This window comes from Coenobita brevimanus, chromosome 61 (assembly GCF_032717465.1).
Source record: "Coenobita brevimanus isolate Jiangsu-jjx chromosome 61, ASM3271746v2, whole genome shotgun sequence".
NCBI lineage: Eukaryota > Metazoa > Arthropoda > Malacostraca > Decapoda > Coenobitidae > Coenobita > Coenobita brevimanus.
The window spans coordinates 38,127,081-38,143,376 of NC_137014.1; the positions used below are offsets into that span (position 1 = coordinate 38,127,081).

At 39.8% G+C, this 16,296-nt stretch overlaps 1 protein-coding gene across 1 annotated transcript in view; it reads left to right on the forward strand.

Annotated features, from left to right (window-relative positions):
- LOC145403657 (uncharacterized) overlaps window positions 1–11,875 on the forward strand; it is a 28,927-nt gene extending 17,052 nt beyond the window's left edge. Inside the window, exons 4-7 of the mRNA XM_080275344.1 lie at window positions 1,658–1,814; window positions 4,559–4,736; window positions 6,755–6,911; window positions 9,657–11,875. Of these exons, the coding sequence (XP_080131470.1) occupies window positions 1,658–1,814; window positions 4,559–4,736; window positions 6,755–6,911; window positions 9,657–9,817 (653 nt within the window). The 3' untranslated portion in view covers window positions 9,818–11,875. The remainder of the gene's footprint in view (window positions 1–1,657; window positions 1,815–4,558; window positions 4,737–6,754; window positions 6,912–9,656) is intronic.
- Window positions 11,876–16,296: the final 4,421 nt, after the last annotated feature.

The window sequence follows — 16,296 nt, forward strand, 5'->3', positions numbered from 1 at the left end:
CACACACACACACACACACACACACACACACACACACACACACTTGGAATATTTTATGGTGACTTGAAGTCTTCCTTATTATTTTAAAGATACTGTATTTGGTACCCAATCTGTTTGAAGTTGAAAGTTGAATGTAACCAAACCTCAGATTTTTTCTCCATTTCGCAGTATCACATGAAGATGTCATCCTTATTAAAATTATTGTACAAGAATCATTATTTATCTTTTCTGGCTATGCATGAATCTATCACAATACAAGTAATTTCTGTAGCTTGTACTGTATCTAAAAAATTTTATACTGTGAAAGTGAGATTGAGGTATAGCTTTGAAAAAGGAGCAACTAAGTGAAGCTTGTGTGAACAGGCTGATAAATGATTGGCTACTATTGACCATGGGAGTCATTACTATGAGAGTGAAGTGGGGTAACAAGCTTGGTAACTACCTATATACAGTAATCATCTCTTAAGTAGGAAATTCAATCACAAGTAACTACTCAAAGCTCAGGCTGTCACACTGTTAATAGATTTTCCAGTTCTATCACACCTAATGGCCTGTAGTGCTGCACCAGGCAAGTTTTCTGTTCAGTACATTCAAAAGTTTTTCAGAATATTTCCTCCATCTCTTTCACTTTGCCAGGGTTTATAACTATTACTGTGTTCCATTGGTTCTCCACACTGCTTAATCCATTTGTCTCATTCTGTTTACATTAAGCTTTTCATTACAGAAACAGCTTTTACTTTCCTGGAAGTTTCTCAATACTAGTTCACCCCATCCTTCATTTGCTTTTCTCTTCATCTCTTACTTTTCTTTTTACTTGCTCTTCTCTATGCTCTTCAGCTCTCATACACTATCCTGTTGCAGATATTGTCCTTACAAAGCCTTTTTCTCCTTGACCATATCTCTGACTTCCCTAGTCCACCAGTTGGTCCCGCTTCTTCTTCCTTCATCCTCTCTGCCATACCATTCCTAAGCACTGCTTCTTTGAGCTTCCAATCTGACCCTTCTTAGTACAGTATGGCATCTTAATCTGCTCATTTCCTGCATTCTTCTTGATACTAACCATACAGACCTCATTTTGAAGTTCACTCATCATTGCCCCTTCTTTCCAACGTTCTCCCTTCGTGCCAGTGTAACATCTCTGCATATCCTCACATTCCTCAACCAAGAACTGATTTGAGCAAGAATAGAAATTCTCAACCAAGAACTGATTTGAGCAAGAACAGAAATATGATACTAGCCACAGTGTTCACATTATTTCCATAATGCATGTTATAAAAGAATAAAAAATCCTTATCAAGCATATATTATTTATTTTGAAAGAATATTTACATAACATACATTATCCCATATTGTGTTGCCCCATGAGGAGCGTAGGAGACAGGGCTAGGCAAGTTGGTCCTGACATTTAAAATGAGAGTGACTAGCCTCACTCATCCTTGAGTATCCCTGAGTGGCATTACATGAACAAGAAACCCCAACCATCCCTTGGTTATAAACCTGCAAAGACTCGGTCTGATTGGAGTGCCTTCATTACCCACTGAACCACCAGGCACCATAGTTTGGTTATATGTTTTTTTTCCACTACTAACACCTTCATGCAGTCCTGTGATTATATACTGTATGACCACAATCTGTGTGCCTCCTCTTCCTCTCACAGCCCAGTTTGGCCCGTGGAGTACCGGACCACAGCATGGCTTTGCCCGCATCTGTCGATGGGAGCTGAAGAAGCCTCCAGAGCGTCTGCCTACAGGGGATGTGGAGGCCATGTTCCAGCTCTTGGACAATGAATTCACTCGCTCTATGTGGAACTATCCGTATGTACCCAAGGCAGTACTGAAGATGTTAACTATCTCAAGCTTCACTGACTCATTCTCTGCTGGGTACAAGAATTTGGCACTAGCTGGTATAGGATAAAGTTCTGGAGTCGTTCGGATGAGGAGCAGATTAATGTTGTCAAAATAAATCGTGATGCTGCTGTTGTGGTAGAGTTTGTTTGTGTGTGTGTGTGGGGGGGGGGGCTGTTTTGGATTCTGATTAATATATTTATCTACCTATAGCCATCTGCCATAATCCCATAAGGGGTGGCTGTTTGTCTTTGAGTTAGTTGTCTTACAGGGAGGGGCACTAACCCTCCGCCAACCCATTTGTTGACACACTGGGAACACGTATGGGTTGGTTATATGGTTACCACCTGTCATTGTAAATTGTTTTATGGCTTACAGGAAACCATTAGGCTTGTCACTTAATGTAAAGCCACCAACAAAGGAAAGAAAAGTAATAAAAAGTAACAGGAAAAATGGGAGAAATAGGAAGAGAGGAGGGCAGACACAAAAAAAGAATGATAAAGGTGAAGGAAGCAGAAGGCAGCACTACATCAAGTGAGCGGATGATCATTACCACCACCACCACACACACACACACACACACACACACACACACACAGTAGATATTTTAATTAGGGTGAGTCAACAGAATTAATCTATTGAGTGTACGTAAACCACATGTCTAAAGGAAACTGTATGAAAAATATTGTGCACTGATAGGTTTGTAAGATTGAGCCAGGATTCTGAGTTATGTTTATCCAAGGCATGTTTGTGGTAACTCAAATGACCTGTGCTTTCCCTGTGATTGTGATTGTAACTGCATTTTAGGTAAGGTACATTGTGGTTGGATGTGATGATGATGATGATGAAAATTCCATATCCTGGGATTGAAGTTTGCCAAAGGAATTAACAAGTGTTCAGCAATGCTTGGAAGGACTTGTGAAGCACACTCTGGAGTTGGCAATTTGCCTGAACATTGGAGTTGATGGGGTAGACTGTTGAAATCTTAAAAAGAATTGAACACTATTCAGGGGGAGCCAGGCAGGGCAGTCCTACTGATGTGTTCAGTATTGACTGGGCCAGATCAGTACCACTAATTTTGCAAATACAAAGCATTATAGAGTTGTACATTGCTTTTCCCTAACTGTTGGCTGTGCTAAGTTGAATTCCTATTTCCCACTCGAACTGTGTGTGGTGGCATTGTGGAGGCATGTGCCTCCTTCCTTAATGTGCTGACAGGCTCCAGTGAAACATGTTTCATCATTATCTAATCCTGTCTTACCCCATGAGGAGCATAGGACCCTGGGGCCAGGCAAGTAGGTCCTGACATTTAAGATGAAAGTGACCAGCCTCACTCATCCCTGAGTGACATTATATATGTGAGCAATAATTCCCAATCACCTCTTGGATATAAACCTGCACAGGCTGAATCCGATTGGAGCGCCTTAGTTACCTATTAAACCACCAGGTGCCAAAATTTGGTTATATGGTTACCACCCAGCATAGTAAGTGGTTTCCTGGTGTACAGGAAACCATTTGGCTTGTTACACACCGTGGAGTCACCCATAAACAGGAGGAAGAGGAAAGAATGAAAGAAAGATAGACAGACAGAAGAGGGAGGAAGGCAAGAAGAAAGGAAGAGAGGAAAGGGGCAGTTACCCAAGAGCAGTACTGCATCGAGTGAGTGGATGGTGAGCAAAATTAAAATATATTCTCGTTTAGTAAGGCTCGAAGGGATTTAACCAGACCTTACTGGAGCCAGAAGTTTATAAAGTTACAGACAAACTGCTGAGTGTCTGATAGGTTCAGCTGCAGCCTCACAGTGATGAAACTCCTTTTAATTTGTCAAACTTTAGGGACAGTTCTGTTTATATTATGCAGTCAGTGCAGTGAAAGTAGCTTGATCATTAACAAGGCAGTATTGGAATGGTTTGCTCATAGACTGCCTTTTTAACAGATGCTTTCGTGTGCTGGTCTTTGGTAGTTTGTTTTTCTTTTACTTGCTATCACAACTTTGTTTTGAAGTCATTTTGAGTTTTTGATGTAAAACAGCCTGTGTAGTACAGTAGTAAATATTTGTTTATTAGTTCACTACAGTTGATGACTTACAATACACAGGTCTGTAATCTGTAGAGTCCTAACCTAAGAGGGTCAGCTAGCTGACCCTGGCTGCTCCTGAAAGTATGAACACATTACCAAGTCTCGCTGAGGCAGGATAGAAGCTTAGGTACAGGGGATCAGAATAAATAATTTTTACCCTACCCAATTTCCTTACAGTCTTGTGCCATGGAGTGCATGCATGCATGCACATGTTTCTGTTTTAATATTAATATATATAATCCTCCTTTCCTTCCTCATCATTCTGTCTATTTGTGACACTACATTGAGTGACAAGCCCAATGGTTTCCTGTACACCAGGAAACCATAGTACTATGCTGGGTGGTAACCATATAACCAAATTATGGCACCTGGTGATTTAGTGGGTAATTCACATGCTCCAACTGGATTCAGCCTGTGTAGGTTTACACCCAAGGGGTGGCTGGGGTTTATTGCTCATGTAATGCCACTCAGGGAGGAGTGAGGCTGATCACTCTAACCTTAAATGTCAGGACCAAATTGCCTAACCCTGGGCTTCTACACTCCTCATGGGGCAACACAGGATTAGGTGAAGTATGTATTTTAAAATAGCGTTAGTCATATTACTTGATGGACTCAAACAACACCCTTTGATACAGATTCAGCCTAACATACCGTCTCATCCTGCGAGAGAAGGAATTGCACTTCAACATCTCTGTATACAACCCTGGAGCAGAGACTTTGTCCTTCACCTTCCTACTTCACACCTACTTCAAGGTTCCAGATGTGCGCCGCTGTCAGATCACTGGCATGAGAGGCTGCACATATATTGATAAGGTATGTTGCAATTTTTGGTTTAGAATGCAGAGAAACCCTGCATTTGGATCAGGTGATATTAGATGTTGAAAATGACAGACACAAACTCGCCACCCGAGCAAAAATTTAATTTTTATACGAGCATTTTCAGTAGACTTCACTCAACAATATGAGAATGGATGGATGCAAGTTCACCTCTGTCGTCTTAAGGTAAACCCCATGAAAAGCTATGGCGTATTCAGCCAAAGTCATGAGCAAGAGTTGATATGTGGCTTGGGCTGACAGAGGTGAACTCTCCCGTGGTGCTCCTGGCCAGTCACCCGCTTTATCTATTCCTTGAACCAATCAGCATGCCGGTAGGATGGCGTGAGCCAATGAACATCTTGCTACAGTCACTTCTGGGCAGCTCCCAGCTTCCCCCACGGCCACTGTTTATCATCAGCTTCCCACAGTCTATGATGTCTTTGTGACATGCTCTTTAAATCATGTTTTTTCTATGTCATCCATGAGCAGAATGAGTAATAGTGATAGTGATCCACAGCCCAGTACATCAGGGTACATTAGAAAAAGATAAGTGCAAAAAGATCAGGGGATACAAATGCAGGCTAAGCGAAAAGGAACTAAGGCCAAGTGGGTGTTTCAACCAAAACTAAGCTACATGTGCCTGAGCATAAGATAAGTTCTGCACTATACCCATACACAGCAGTTTTTCGCAAGAGAGACATTCTGCATTAACCTGTACCACGCTAGTGACATGATCTATGTCCCCCTTCAGAAACATTGGTGACGTAGATCTACATTGTGCAGCATTGTGAAGTCATTGCAAGCAACTGAAGTAAAACAGAAGGTAATAACGTATCTCGCCAACTTCAGACATTTCTCTGTTTCGCATAACAACATTGATTTAGGAGCGCAGGAGGCAAGTTGAGTCTTCATAGGCTCACAGCCGCTCTGCTCTTCCAGTAACCTTGAAGATTTCATAGGTCAAGTGGCACCAGCCTGACTCAATTCAACCAAGTTTCTGGCTTTGGTGATTACTTTTATTAGTGCCAGGGATCATATATTGATGTATTAAGCCCATGTAACCAGAAAAAAAAATCCAAAATCACCTGGCATAGAGGGGTATCAGTTTCTCACTCTCTCTCTCTCTCTCTCTCTCTCTCTCTCTCTCTCTCTCTCTCTCTCCAGCACAGCATGGTATGGGTTAAATGAGCTTTAAAGTGAGACCTCATGCAGCAAAATTGGTAGATGTACAGCAGAGATATGATGATTTGCATACTGGCAAACTTTAACCCTCGTTTTCTCAAAACTGTGTTTTGGTGAGTTTGCCCGTCATTCTCAACACTTCATATACTCTTAGTTTATTCATTCTACCTTAAATTGATTTTATTCAACTTTATCTTTTGTAATGGAGGGTTTAGAGAAGGTGATACCTGAACCCCCCCAGTTCAAAAAAGTTGTCTAACCTAAATAACATTTCTTGGGGATGGTAAGAATAAAATATAAGCTACCTCATTGGGTTGATGAGGTTAATGTCATACCACTTTCATAAAACAGTTGAACAGTGTTGTTTAGTTTGAGTCTCCAGTGAGTTTAATTAATACTTATGTTTACATACATTTTTTCAGTTTTATACAGTATGTATCTATTGACACTCCGTGGGTTAAGCAGTGATTCCTATGTAGAAAGCTAAATGAGAGTTGAAATTTACCGTAATTGAATTTACTTAAATACTGTACAATACTTATGTAGAAGCAGCAAATGCACATGCTGTACTGGTATGCACTGTAATGATAATGTTACTTGTCACACAGCAGTGATAAGTACTGTATAGACATACCTAGGACACTGCAAGACCTTTCCATAAGGTTGAGCTTCCAAAGTCAAGATATGTTTAACCTGGGGAGGGCGTGTAGCAGGAGTGTGAAAAATAAGTAGACTATAGTATCCATTAACCTTATTCCAAATCCAGCAGCGATTCTAGTTCCCAGAGCTATTATGGCCAGTGCTTGAAGTGATTGTCCCTTTTTTTCTGGTAGACTCGTGAGGGTACACTCTACCAGGAGCATCGAGATGTGGTGACAATTAATGAATGGACGGATCGTATCTACCAAAACACCCCACTGGAGCATATTATTACTAATGTTGTTAGTGGCCGAAAGATGAGGATGCAGAAATACAACCTTGTTGACACTGGTATGTTTTTTATTGTACTGAAGTCATGCACGCATGTAATTGGATTATCACCACCATTGAATTATTTCCATTTTTATATTGTTCAATCTGTACATGGATGGGGGTAATAAAAGAGGTACAAGGTAGGGTAGTGGATGTTGGAGTGGCCCTGGTGAGAGAGGATAGTGTTTGGAAACTCCCTGTACTGTTGTTTGCAGATGATACTGTGTTGTTGAGTGAAGACGAAGGGGAGCTGCAAGGCTTGGTGGATGAGTTTGGGAGAGTGTGTAAGAAATGGAATCTAAAGGTGAATGTAGGGAAGAGTAAAGTGATGGTCTTTGAGAGAGGTGAAGTCAGTGAATGTACAGCGAGGTTAGATGGTGAGGAATTGGAAAATGTGAGTACGTTTAAGTACTTGGGTAGTGTGATGAGTAAGGATGGAGGTTTGGAGGGTGAAGTGCTTGAAAGGGTACAGCAGGGAAGAAAGGTTGCTGGTTCTTTGAAAGCAGTGATAAGAAACAGGGAAGTGAGCATGGAAGTGAAGAAGTTACTACATGACAGTATTGTGACACCAACTCTAACGTATGGAAGTGAAGCTTGGACGTTGTTGGAAGGACACAAGTCAAGAGTGAGAGCAGTGGAAATGAGTTATTTAAGAGGAGCCTGTGGAGTCACATGGAGAGACAGACTGACGAATGAGGATATAAAGGAGCGTTGTGGTGTGGATGTGGGTTTGATAGGAAGCGTTACGAGGAACACATTGAGGTGGTTTGGCCATGTGGAGAGGATGGAGGGTGAAAGACTGACGAAGAGAGTGTATGTGAGTGAGGTGGAGGGGGGAAGAGGGAGGGGGAGGCCAAGGATGAGATGGAGGGATGGGGTGGAGAGGTATATGAGAGAGGGGGGTGTGAGTTGGGAGCAGGGCAGTGAAATGGCGGGGGACAGGGTGACTTGGAGGCGATTTGTTTGTGGCCACCCCAAACGGGATTGAGGCGTCTGGCAATAGATAGATAGATATTAATAGCTTTGTGGAGTGATGGCATCAGTAAAAGTGTATATTAAGTACAGTATTTGTCCATTGATTTATCAGAAAAGACCCTTGCTTTGTATGTACGTAGAAGGTGGATTGCAAGACATAACCAGTTATGAGTGTGCCATATTCAGTGGACATAGTGTGGTACATCCAAGGCTGGAGGATGTATTTATTCATTGGAGATATTTTGCTGCAGAGTGTTGCTGAATTTTACTCATTACCTTCATCTTTATTGGATACTTTTATATGAAGCTACAGAATGTGGTGAAAGTTTTTGGTGTGTCAGATAGAGCCAAGATTCTAGGAGCTTGAATGATGAGTGAATAGAAGTGTGGCCCATTTAAGTGGGCAAACTCGGACTTTCTGGACATTGCTACGCACCCTGCCCAAGGGTGGGAAAGGAGGTCCTGATAGCGATGATGATGATCATCATCATCATCACTTTGCTTCCTCCTGGGAACCCTCCCTACAGGATGTCCATGATTACTGCCTCTAGGCTAGTTTGTTTGCTTTCTGGGGCTATGATTATTGTGGGACTGGAGAAGGTGGTACAAACACTTGAGCTTGAAATGGTTGGAAAAGGCTTAGAAATATTGCCCATATTGACAGCAAATGGATTCTTTCTTCAAACATATAGGTAACTGTATTTCATGTATATGGTAGTGAAAAATGGGTAGTAGAGGAATAAGATGTTTGCAGATTAGAGCATACTGAAATGTAATTGTTGAGACATGCATCATGCCACGCTGAAGAAGAGTTGTGTGTGTTATGGCACAAAGTATTTCTGAGGTAATATGTGTGAGTAGGGTAAGGTGGTTTGAACATCGAGAGAGAATGCATGAGTAAATGTGTGCTCTACTGTGGTGACCTGAACACATAGGAGAGATATGTGGGCAGACTATAGGAAATCTGGGATGTTGCTCTGAACAGGGACCTCAAGGTTGGGGGTTTGTCTGGAATGTTGCTGGTGACCATTCAGCATTGAAAGCAGCCATATGCAAGTCCTTATTTCTTATACTGCTTGGATATCAAGGTGTATCAGTAGTAAATTACAGCTCTAAGTATTGTTTTATTTTAAAAAATTGTCAACAGTAATCTGTTGGTAACTATCAATTCAGTGAAAGTGGAGATTGGTACAGTACTAGTAATACAGTACATCCTCAGGTGATTATAATTAACTTAGGTCAGAGGTCACATCAGAGTACAGCCGGATGTCTTACCAGCTTACTAGCTGGTAGTATGATTGTAATAATCAGATCATGAAATGTGAGGTCACCACCAATATGTGAACTATATATAGGGTACTCATTAAATGCCCTTTTGAGTTTGCAAGACCCATGATTCACCACCCATTAAAACTGTTTATGCAATATTCGATGATCAGTGTACTGTGCAGTCATTTAGGTTTGTAGAACAGATCCTCCTGTCAGCAAACTGATTTAATCAGATTAGGCGAGCTGTACTGCAGATTTACATTTTATTTATCTAGATCATAGTTATCCAGTATTGGTATCCATGTACAGTATTCAGGATAACTGATAAGTTAACATGATTTAAAAATTCCTTGGTATTCATGCTCGAGCTCTGGAGCAGTTGTAAGGAAGGTACTTGGGGGATTTAGTAAATTTTAAACATAAAGTAAAAAGGCAGCACATCAGTGGTAGCATTAGAAAATTAAAACTTGATCCAGTATGGCATTAAATGTAAATATTAACCTGGTGTTTTCATTGCAGTGGTATGGAATCCATGGATTGAAAAGGCTAAGGAGATTCCAGATTTTGGGGAGGAGGAATTCCCAAACCTTGTTTGTGTGGAAGCGGGTCATGTGTCCTCCCCCGTCATTCTCCCTCCTGGCACAGTGTTTGAGGCAAGCCAGATTCTCCAAGTCATGTAGGCAGCCTTCGGTCCTAACCTTGGGTTGTGCAGGCTCTGCTCGTCTCGTAGTCTGTAGGTTCTGCTCTACCCACTATTTCGGGTTGCATAGATTGCTGTGCTTTTCCTGCCTGGTTGTTTAGGCTAGTCTGTAATCTCACCTCCCAGATTAAGAAGGGTGATATACATTTATATGTTCCTTGTCCTACCAGATAAAAGAAAATAAGTTTGCATCCTAGTCAGGTTCAGTAAGCTTTTTATCTACCCCTTTTCCCCATCCCATGTCATGTATATCTTATTCAGTCACTCTTCTTTGCTTATCCCCAGCTCCAAATTATCCTACCCTAAACCCCCAGGCAGACACAAGCAATCTGCTTGTTAATGTTATTTTAAATAATAGATTTCACAAATCTGTTATTAACAGCAAAGTTTGCAAGACACCTCAGAGCTAGCTAGAGAAAACTTCGAAAATGATACATTGGTAACGTTCTATATAGCACACAATGCCATATAGTAATACTTTCTGCTCATTAGTACTTTGATGGTTGATTTAGTAGAAAGTGCATTTCATATTTCAGTATTTTGGCTGTTTGCTGGCATTGATGGTTTTGAAAAAATAAAAAAGGAAGGGATTGTATACCTCACAATTCAGTACAACATCTGGATTTTGGGCATGTAGGAGTATTATGGTTCTTTTGTAGTGCATAGAAATGGCTGTTGGACTGGTTACTTGCACAGCACTGATTTGTTGTCTGTCAGTGATTGAAGACTTGTAAGTTGTTAGCAAGACATGATACTGTAAGTAGTGAGCTGTTAATAATTTTTTTTTGTAAAGTTTTAATACAATATTTCTTGAAGTTTCTGGCCCTTTTAGATGGTTATCATTTTTAATAATACTTTTATGCTAGGTAGATGTAATGCACTGTTAAGGTTGTGAATGTTTTATTTAGACAGTTTTGGGGCCAAGTATTCACAAGATCAGATTTTGAAATCTTTATTTTGTGAAACCTTCTTAATTTTACATCAGTGTAGGTGCTTGGCAATTAATGCGGTTACTATTGAAGATTCTCTGGGCAGAATCTTTTGGCTTACTAGTGTTAATATTGTTTTAACAGATACTCGTGTGGATTTAAAATGCTACTTGGATTAAGAATATTTCATGGTGCTATGAGTGTTGTGTTAAGAGTACTGTACATCTTTCAGATAATGGTATATGATTTCAGTTTTGTCCATATTTATCAGTCCATGTCAAACCATAGACCATTTAATTTTGCACGTTACTGTCAAATAAGTACCTTTGATTACCTGATGTGAATCCATTCAGATAAGCTTTTAAATCTATGATCTCAAGTTTAGCATTAAGACATGGGAGTAAGCCATACACAAAAGTCTTTGAGAACTGGGCAAGCATTGATGATAGTGGTCAGTGCCTCGCAAGCTTTACCACACTTCCCCCCAGTTGCTGAAAACCAAAGTTCCAAGGATCATTATGAAAACAGGGTTACTATTTCTTAATGATGTTTGTATTTAGTAGGTTGTTTGTCGTAGTCAACTTGCTACTAACTTAGTTGATAATAATTTTAGTCAAGAGTTGCTTTGTGCAGTCTGTGATGGTGCATAATTAATGAGTGCTGGAAGGGTTGCTAACTGTTGTGGAGTAGAGGACAAGTTAGTTGAAAATTTTTATTATTTTTTATTTTTAGCTTTTTACTATTGTTACTGGCCCAAGCTTGGGTAGCATGTGACTCTCCTACATCTGGTAGGGGATTTGTTAGATTGACAATGTATTTTAAGTGTTTACATTTAAATTTTTATAAAAACATATTTGTCATGATTCCCAGTCATAATAATATATATATTTTTTTTTTGGTCAATTCATGTTCATGAATATGATAGCTTTATCAGTTATATACAGTAACATTACAGATCAGTACTGTATTGTGGAATTCAGGGATGCAGGGCACAACATATTTATATTCATTTTGTCTTGCTTCAACTTGTTTTAAGCTAAACTTGTAATTAATTCAGTCTTCATTTAAAACCATGAAAGTCATACATTTTCTCCATTAAAAAAAAAAAAAAAAAATGCTGCAAACCCTCTGTTGTTCCTTTATTTTATTCTTGTATCCTGCATCATCAGATCAAGTTCGCTCTTCATGTTGATCACAGTACACGTAATGAAACTTCTGCTGTTAAACCAAGTAATGATTTTGGTGTCACAGGAGATATATTTGCACTCTGACAACTTTGTCTGTAATAATAATTTGTTAGACAGTTCTGGTATTATCATGTAAAAGAGTTCATTACCAAGCCTGCACCATAGCACTTTCAGTCAGATGACATTTTGTACTCTGTTATTGCTAATTTCACATAATGTATTCAGCTTTGGAAACTTTATGAACTTGAGAGGTTACAAAGTAGTCTTTACCTCTTTACAGTAAATTATCTCACCACAGATGAATACAGTTATCTGGAGGAAACAAATCAGTAAAACACGTCAGATTGAAGGGGTTAAGCCCTTGAATAAGAGGTTGACATTTTTAGCCCTCTTTTAATTTTGACTCAACTTGTCAGCCATTGCACATTGTACAGTGTTTAAGGCCACATGCTTTTCAATACATATTTTTCTTTCTCCTCTTTACCAGCAATATTTCTAGTTAACTTTAAAAGGTTGTACCATTCACAGGCTGTTCTGAGTATCACTGTGTGTACTTTTACATGAATCCATGCAGTCAAAGAGCCATAAAAACAAACAAATTATAGTGCTGAGTATTGTAAGTCAGGCTGATAGTGCAGTGCCTGAGTAATAACAAGTCTGAATGAGGATTTACAGGGAATAGTCTTGGAACCTGATAATCTGTTAATATACAATGAAATGATGAAATCATCAGGGTGCAGAATATCTCCATTGGTGATGCTGGTTGTGGTTCACTGCCTCAGATCAGAACAGTGTTTGTACAGATTGGTATAGAACCTTTAGAATTATGGAATTAATATGTAAACAGTACTTGTCATTTACCAGAACTTTGTATTTCTATTCTTATGTGCCAGGCAGTGTTCCAAGGTCTTGAAAAGTCAACAGTTCTGGTGTCTGTAAATAGTTCCTTCTTAGTTTTGTGTTTGATTGCACTGCATTCCGAATTTGCATTTCTTTCAGTGAAACATTCTTGGTATTAGGTTTACTTTAAAAAATCTTTTTATAGTTTATAGTAAAGTAATAAATTAATATTTCATAATTTTATGTGGGTTTGATATGTTGTAACATTAATTCTGTTGTTGCAAGTGAAGAGTACTGGTATTTTAAATGTTGTGAAAGATGTAAAATGTTTGTGTGGCAGCAGCTCAGTGGTAATCATTTTCACATCCTGATCAGCATGTGAGCTGACTATGGTTCAAGGCTCAAGCTGCTGCAGACATATAAAGTGGGTGCTGGTTGTAGACAGATTAATCAGCTACTACTGTACTCACAATGTACCAGAAGACATGAGAAACTTCATGGGGATACTTTTAGGCCAATTTTCTTTCTTAAAAATGCTACAGCAACATGGATCCAATTTTCAGCCATTAGGTAAATACATTTAGTGATTATATAAATTATCAGACCATTTTTACCCTTATGGGTACCAGTCATTGTAGCTCAGTTGAGAATTAGGCCCAGATTGTGACAGCATTGGTTACTCAACTTGCCCAACAATAGCCTCCTGAAGTTTATCGTACATTTCTTGGGACACCCTATAGGCTAGCATCCTGTCAGTTCAACTGTCCATCCATTGTCCAGTCTAGTATTGCTCCTTCAGGAGCACAAGGACATGGAACTACGATACTTCATCCAAAGATATAACGGGAGAGCAACCAATTGCTCACACCTCAGTGGCATTATGTGAGTAATAAGCTTTAACCACCCCTGGAAAGTGGACCCTTTTAGGGCGATGTGATTGGAATGCCTGTCACACTCGATCATTAAGTTCTTAAGAAATTGTCAGGAGAGTGGTGCAAATGCTTTACATTTAGTACACAAAATGAAGGTCCACTCTTGATCTCCCTGTGTGCATCTGAGAACCAGAAAAGGGCTGGTCCTTCAGTGGACCTCACAATACCTGTACATCCAATACAGGTACAGCTGAGGAATGTCTTATGTGGTAGCTTAATAGATGTTTTGAGATGTTTAGATCCAGTACATAGGTGGTAGGTGGTGGTGACCATCATTCACTCACCTGATGTCTTGCTTCTTGCTGCTTCCTTCACCTTTTTCATTCTTTTTCTGTGCCTGCCCTCCTTTCTTCCCATTTCTCCCATCTTTCCTGTCACAATTGCTTACTGTTATTTCCTTTTAGAGTAGCTTTACATTGAGTGACAAGCCTAATGGTTTTCTGTAAGCCAAGAAACCATTTACAACATTGGGTGGTAACCATAAACCAACCCATACGTGTTCCCTACATGTCAACAAGCGGTTTGGTGGAGGGTTAGTGCCCCATCCTGTTAAACTAACTCAGAGTCAAATGGCCACCCCTTATGGTATGGAATTATGGAGGCTGGTTATAAATAAATAAATATATATCTATCTGCATCTCATCTCTCTCTTTCCATAACTCACATTTTTTGGTGGATGTGCTGCACACCAATACACTCCAGTCCTATCCTTCCTCTTAACTCTTCCATCATAAACCTAGCCCCCTAGGCCATGCATTCAAGGACACATTGCACATCCACCCAAAAACTTGAATTACGGAAAGAGAGTAGGTTGGAAATTAATGGTGAAGAGGGGAGTATTTGAAATCTAAGGTAGCAGATGATGCTATGGTGCTTGCTTGAAGTGGATAAGACATTGTGGATGTCCGAGCGTTATGCCTTAAAAGTTAATGTCAAGCAGAGCTAAGTGATGGTTGCTGAGACAGTAGGTGATGCTGTGATGTAGTGATTGACAAGATACTAAAATTGTTGAGGGGATTTTAGTAACTGGGTGGTAGGACAGAGCAGAAGGTTATTTAAAAAAAAAAAAAAAAAAAAAAAAAAAAAAATGTTGCTATGAAGGCCTTGATAAGAAACAGGTCTGAGTGACAGATGTGAGAGGCTTGCTTAAATTGTTAGTACTTACTGTACATATAGGTTTGAATCTATGGAGCTGTATGAAAATTAAAGCACTTGAAATAGGGCTGCTGAGGAATGTGTGTGGGGTGAGGAAATCGGTAAATACCCAAGTCAGAGAGTGAATGCTTAGATGGTATGGTTGTGTGGAGAGTGAGTAAGTGGAAGGTGTATCTAAGAGTTTGAAGATAGGAGGTGTGGCAAGCCAAAAAGGTGGATAGATAAGGTAAATGAATATGTAAGAAAGTGAGACGGAGGTTGATAAACCTAGTCAGCTGTTTGGAAGGATCTTGTACAGAGGAGTGTATGACTATGATTTGGCACCTCTTTTGAACTTGATAGTTAGGCTGATTCTGTCTGATAGGTATATATGAAACTACTGTGGACAGGGTACATATGAAGCTATGTATGCACAGTGTACTTATCAGGTAAGCACTCTTATTTGATGTCGGTGGTCGCCCTCCCCTTTGTACTCAGTGCAATACCATTCTCTCCATACGGCATATTTTCCTTGATTGTCCTCTTTACACTATACAGCGACGTGTTGCATTTCCTTTTTTGTCTTGCATCCAACATACCCCTCTTCTTGCAGACTTTCTCCGAGAATCACCATATTTTTCCTTCCGTAATATCATGTCCTTCCTTACCTCTATTGGTCTTCTTTCTGACATCTAATTCTATTCCTTACCTCAGTAGTCCCATGTGTGATATGATATACCTCTTCCATTGACCCATTTCCTACATGAAGCCGTGTCTGTGTTCCGGACCCCACCCAATGTACACAACTTGTAGCCGATGATCCGACTTTGTGCTGGATTTTGGCACTAGGTTCCTATTGTTCTTCTTCTTATCAGGTAAGCCAGGATTCTAGAGGCTTGAATAATGAATGAATGCATGTGTGGCCTATTTCACTAAGCATGCTGTTGATAAGTTTTCACACAGTTGTATTCTTTCCTTTTCCTGGTTTTCTGTACACCACTGCATCCCATCTGCAGGGAGGAAAAAGAGGCAGGATGATGATCATACATGTAACTGGAAGACTGATCCATGCAAGCATGTTGGAACCCTTATAAACGATACAAGGATGATACGACATGGATTACCGATATTAAAAATACAGCTACAAAAATTGCATTATGAACATAAGGTCTATCATATCAGCATACTGCTTAATGAAAAACATTATGAACATAAGGTCTATCATATCAGCATACTGCTTAATGAAAACATAATTGGACTTTCCTGTAGTGTGATACTGAAACCAGGTATTCTGACAGCCATCATCACTACCACAGCTTCTCAACTCTCCTTGAATGTCTTGTATCTTTTTCAGGGTGCTTGAAACTCTACTTAATAATCTCATCTCAGAAACAATCAGATAAGAATATAGATTTAATTTCTTCAGGAAGTACTTTA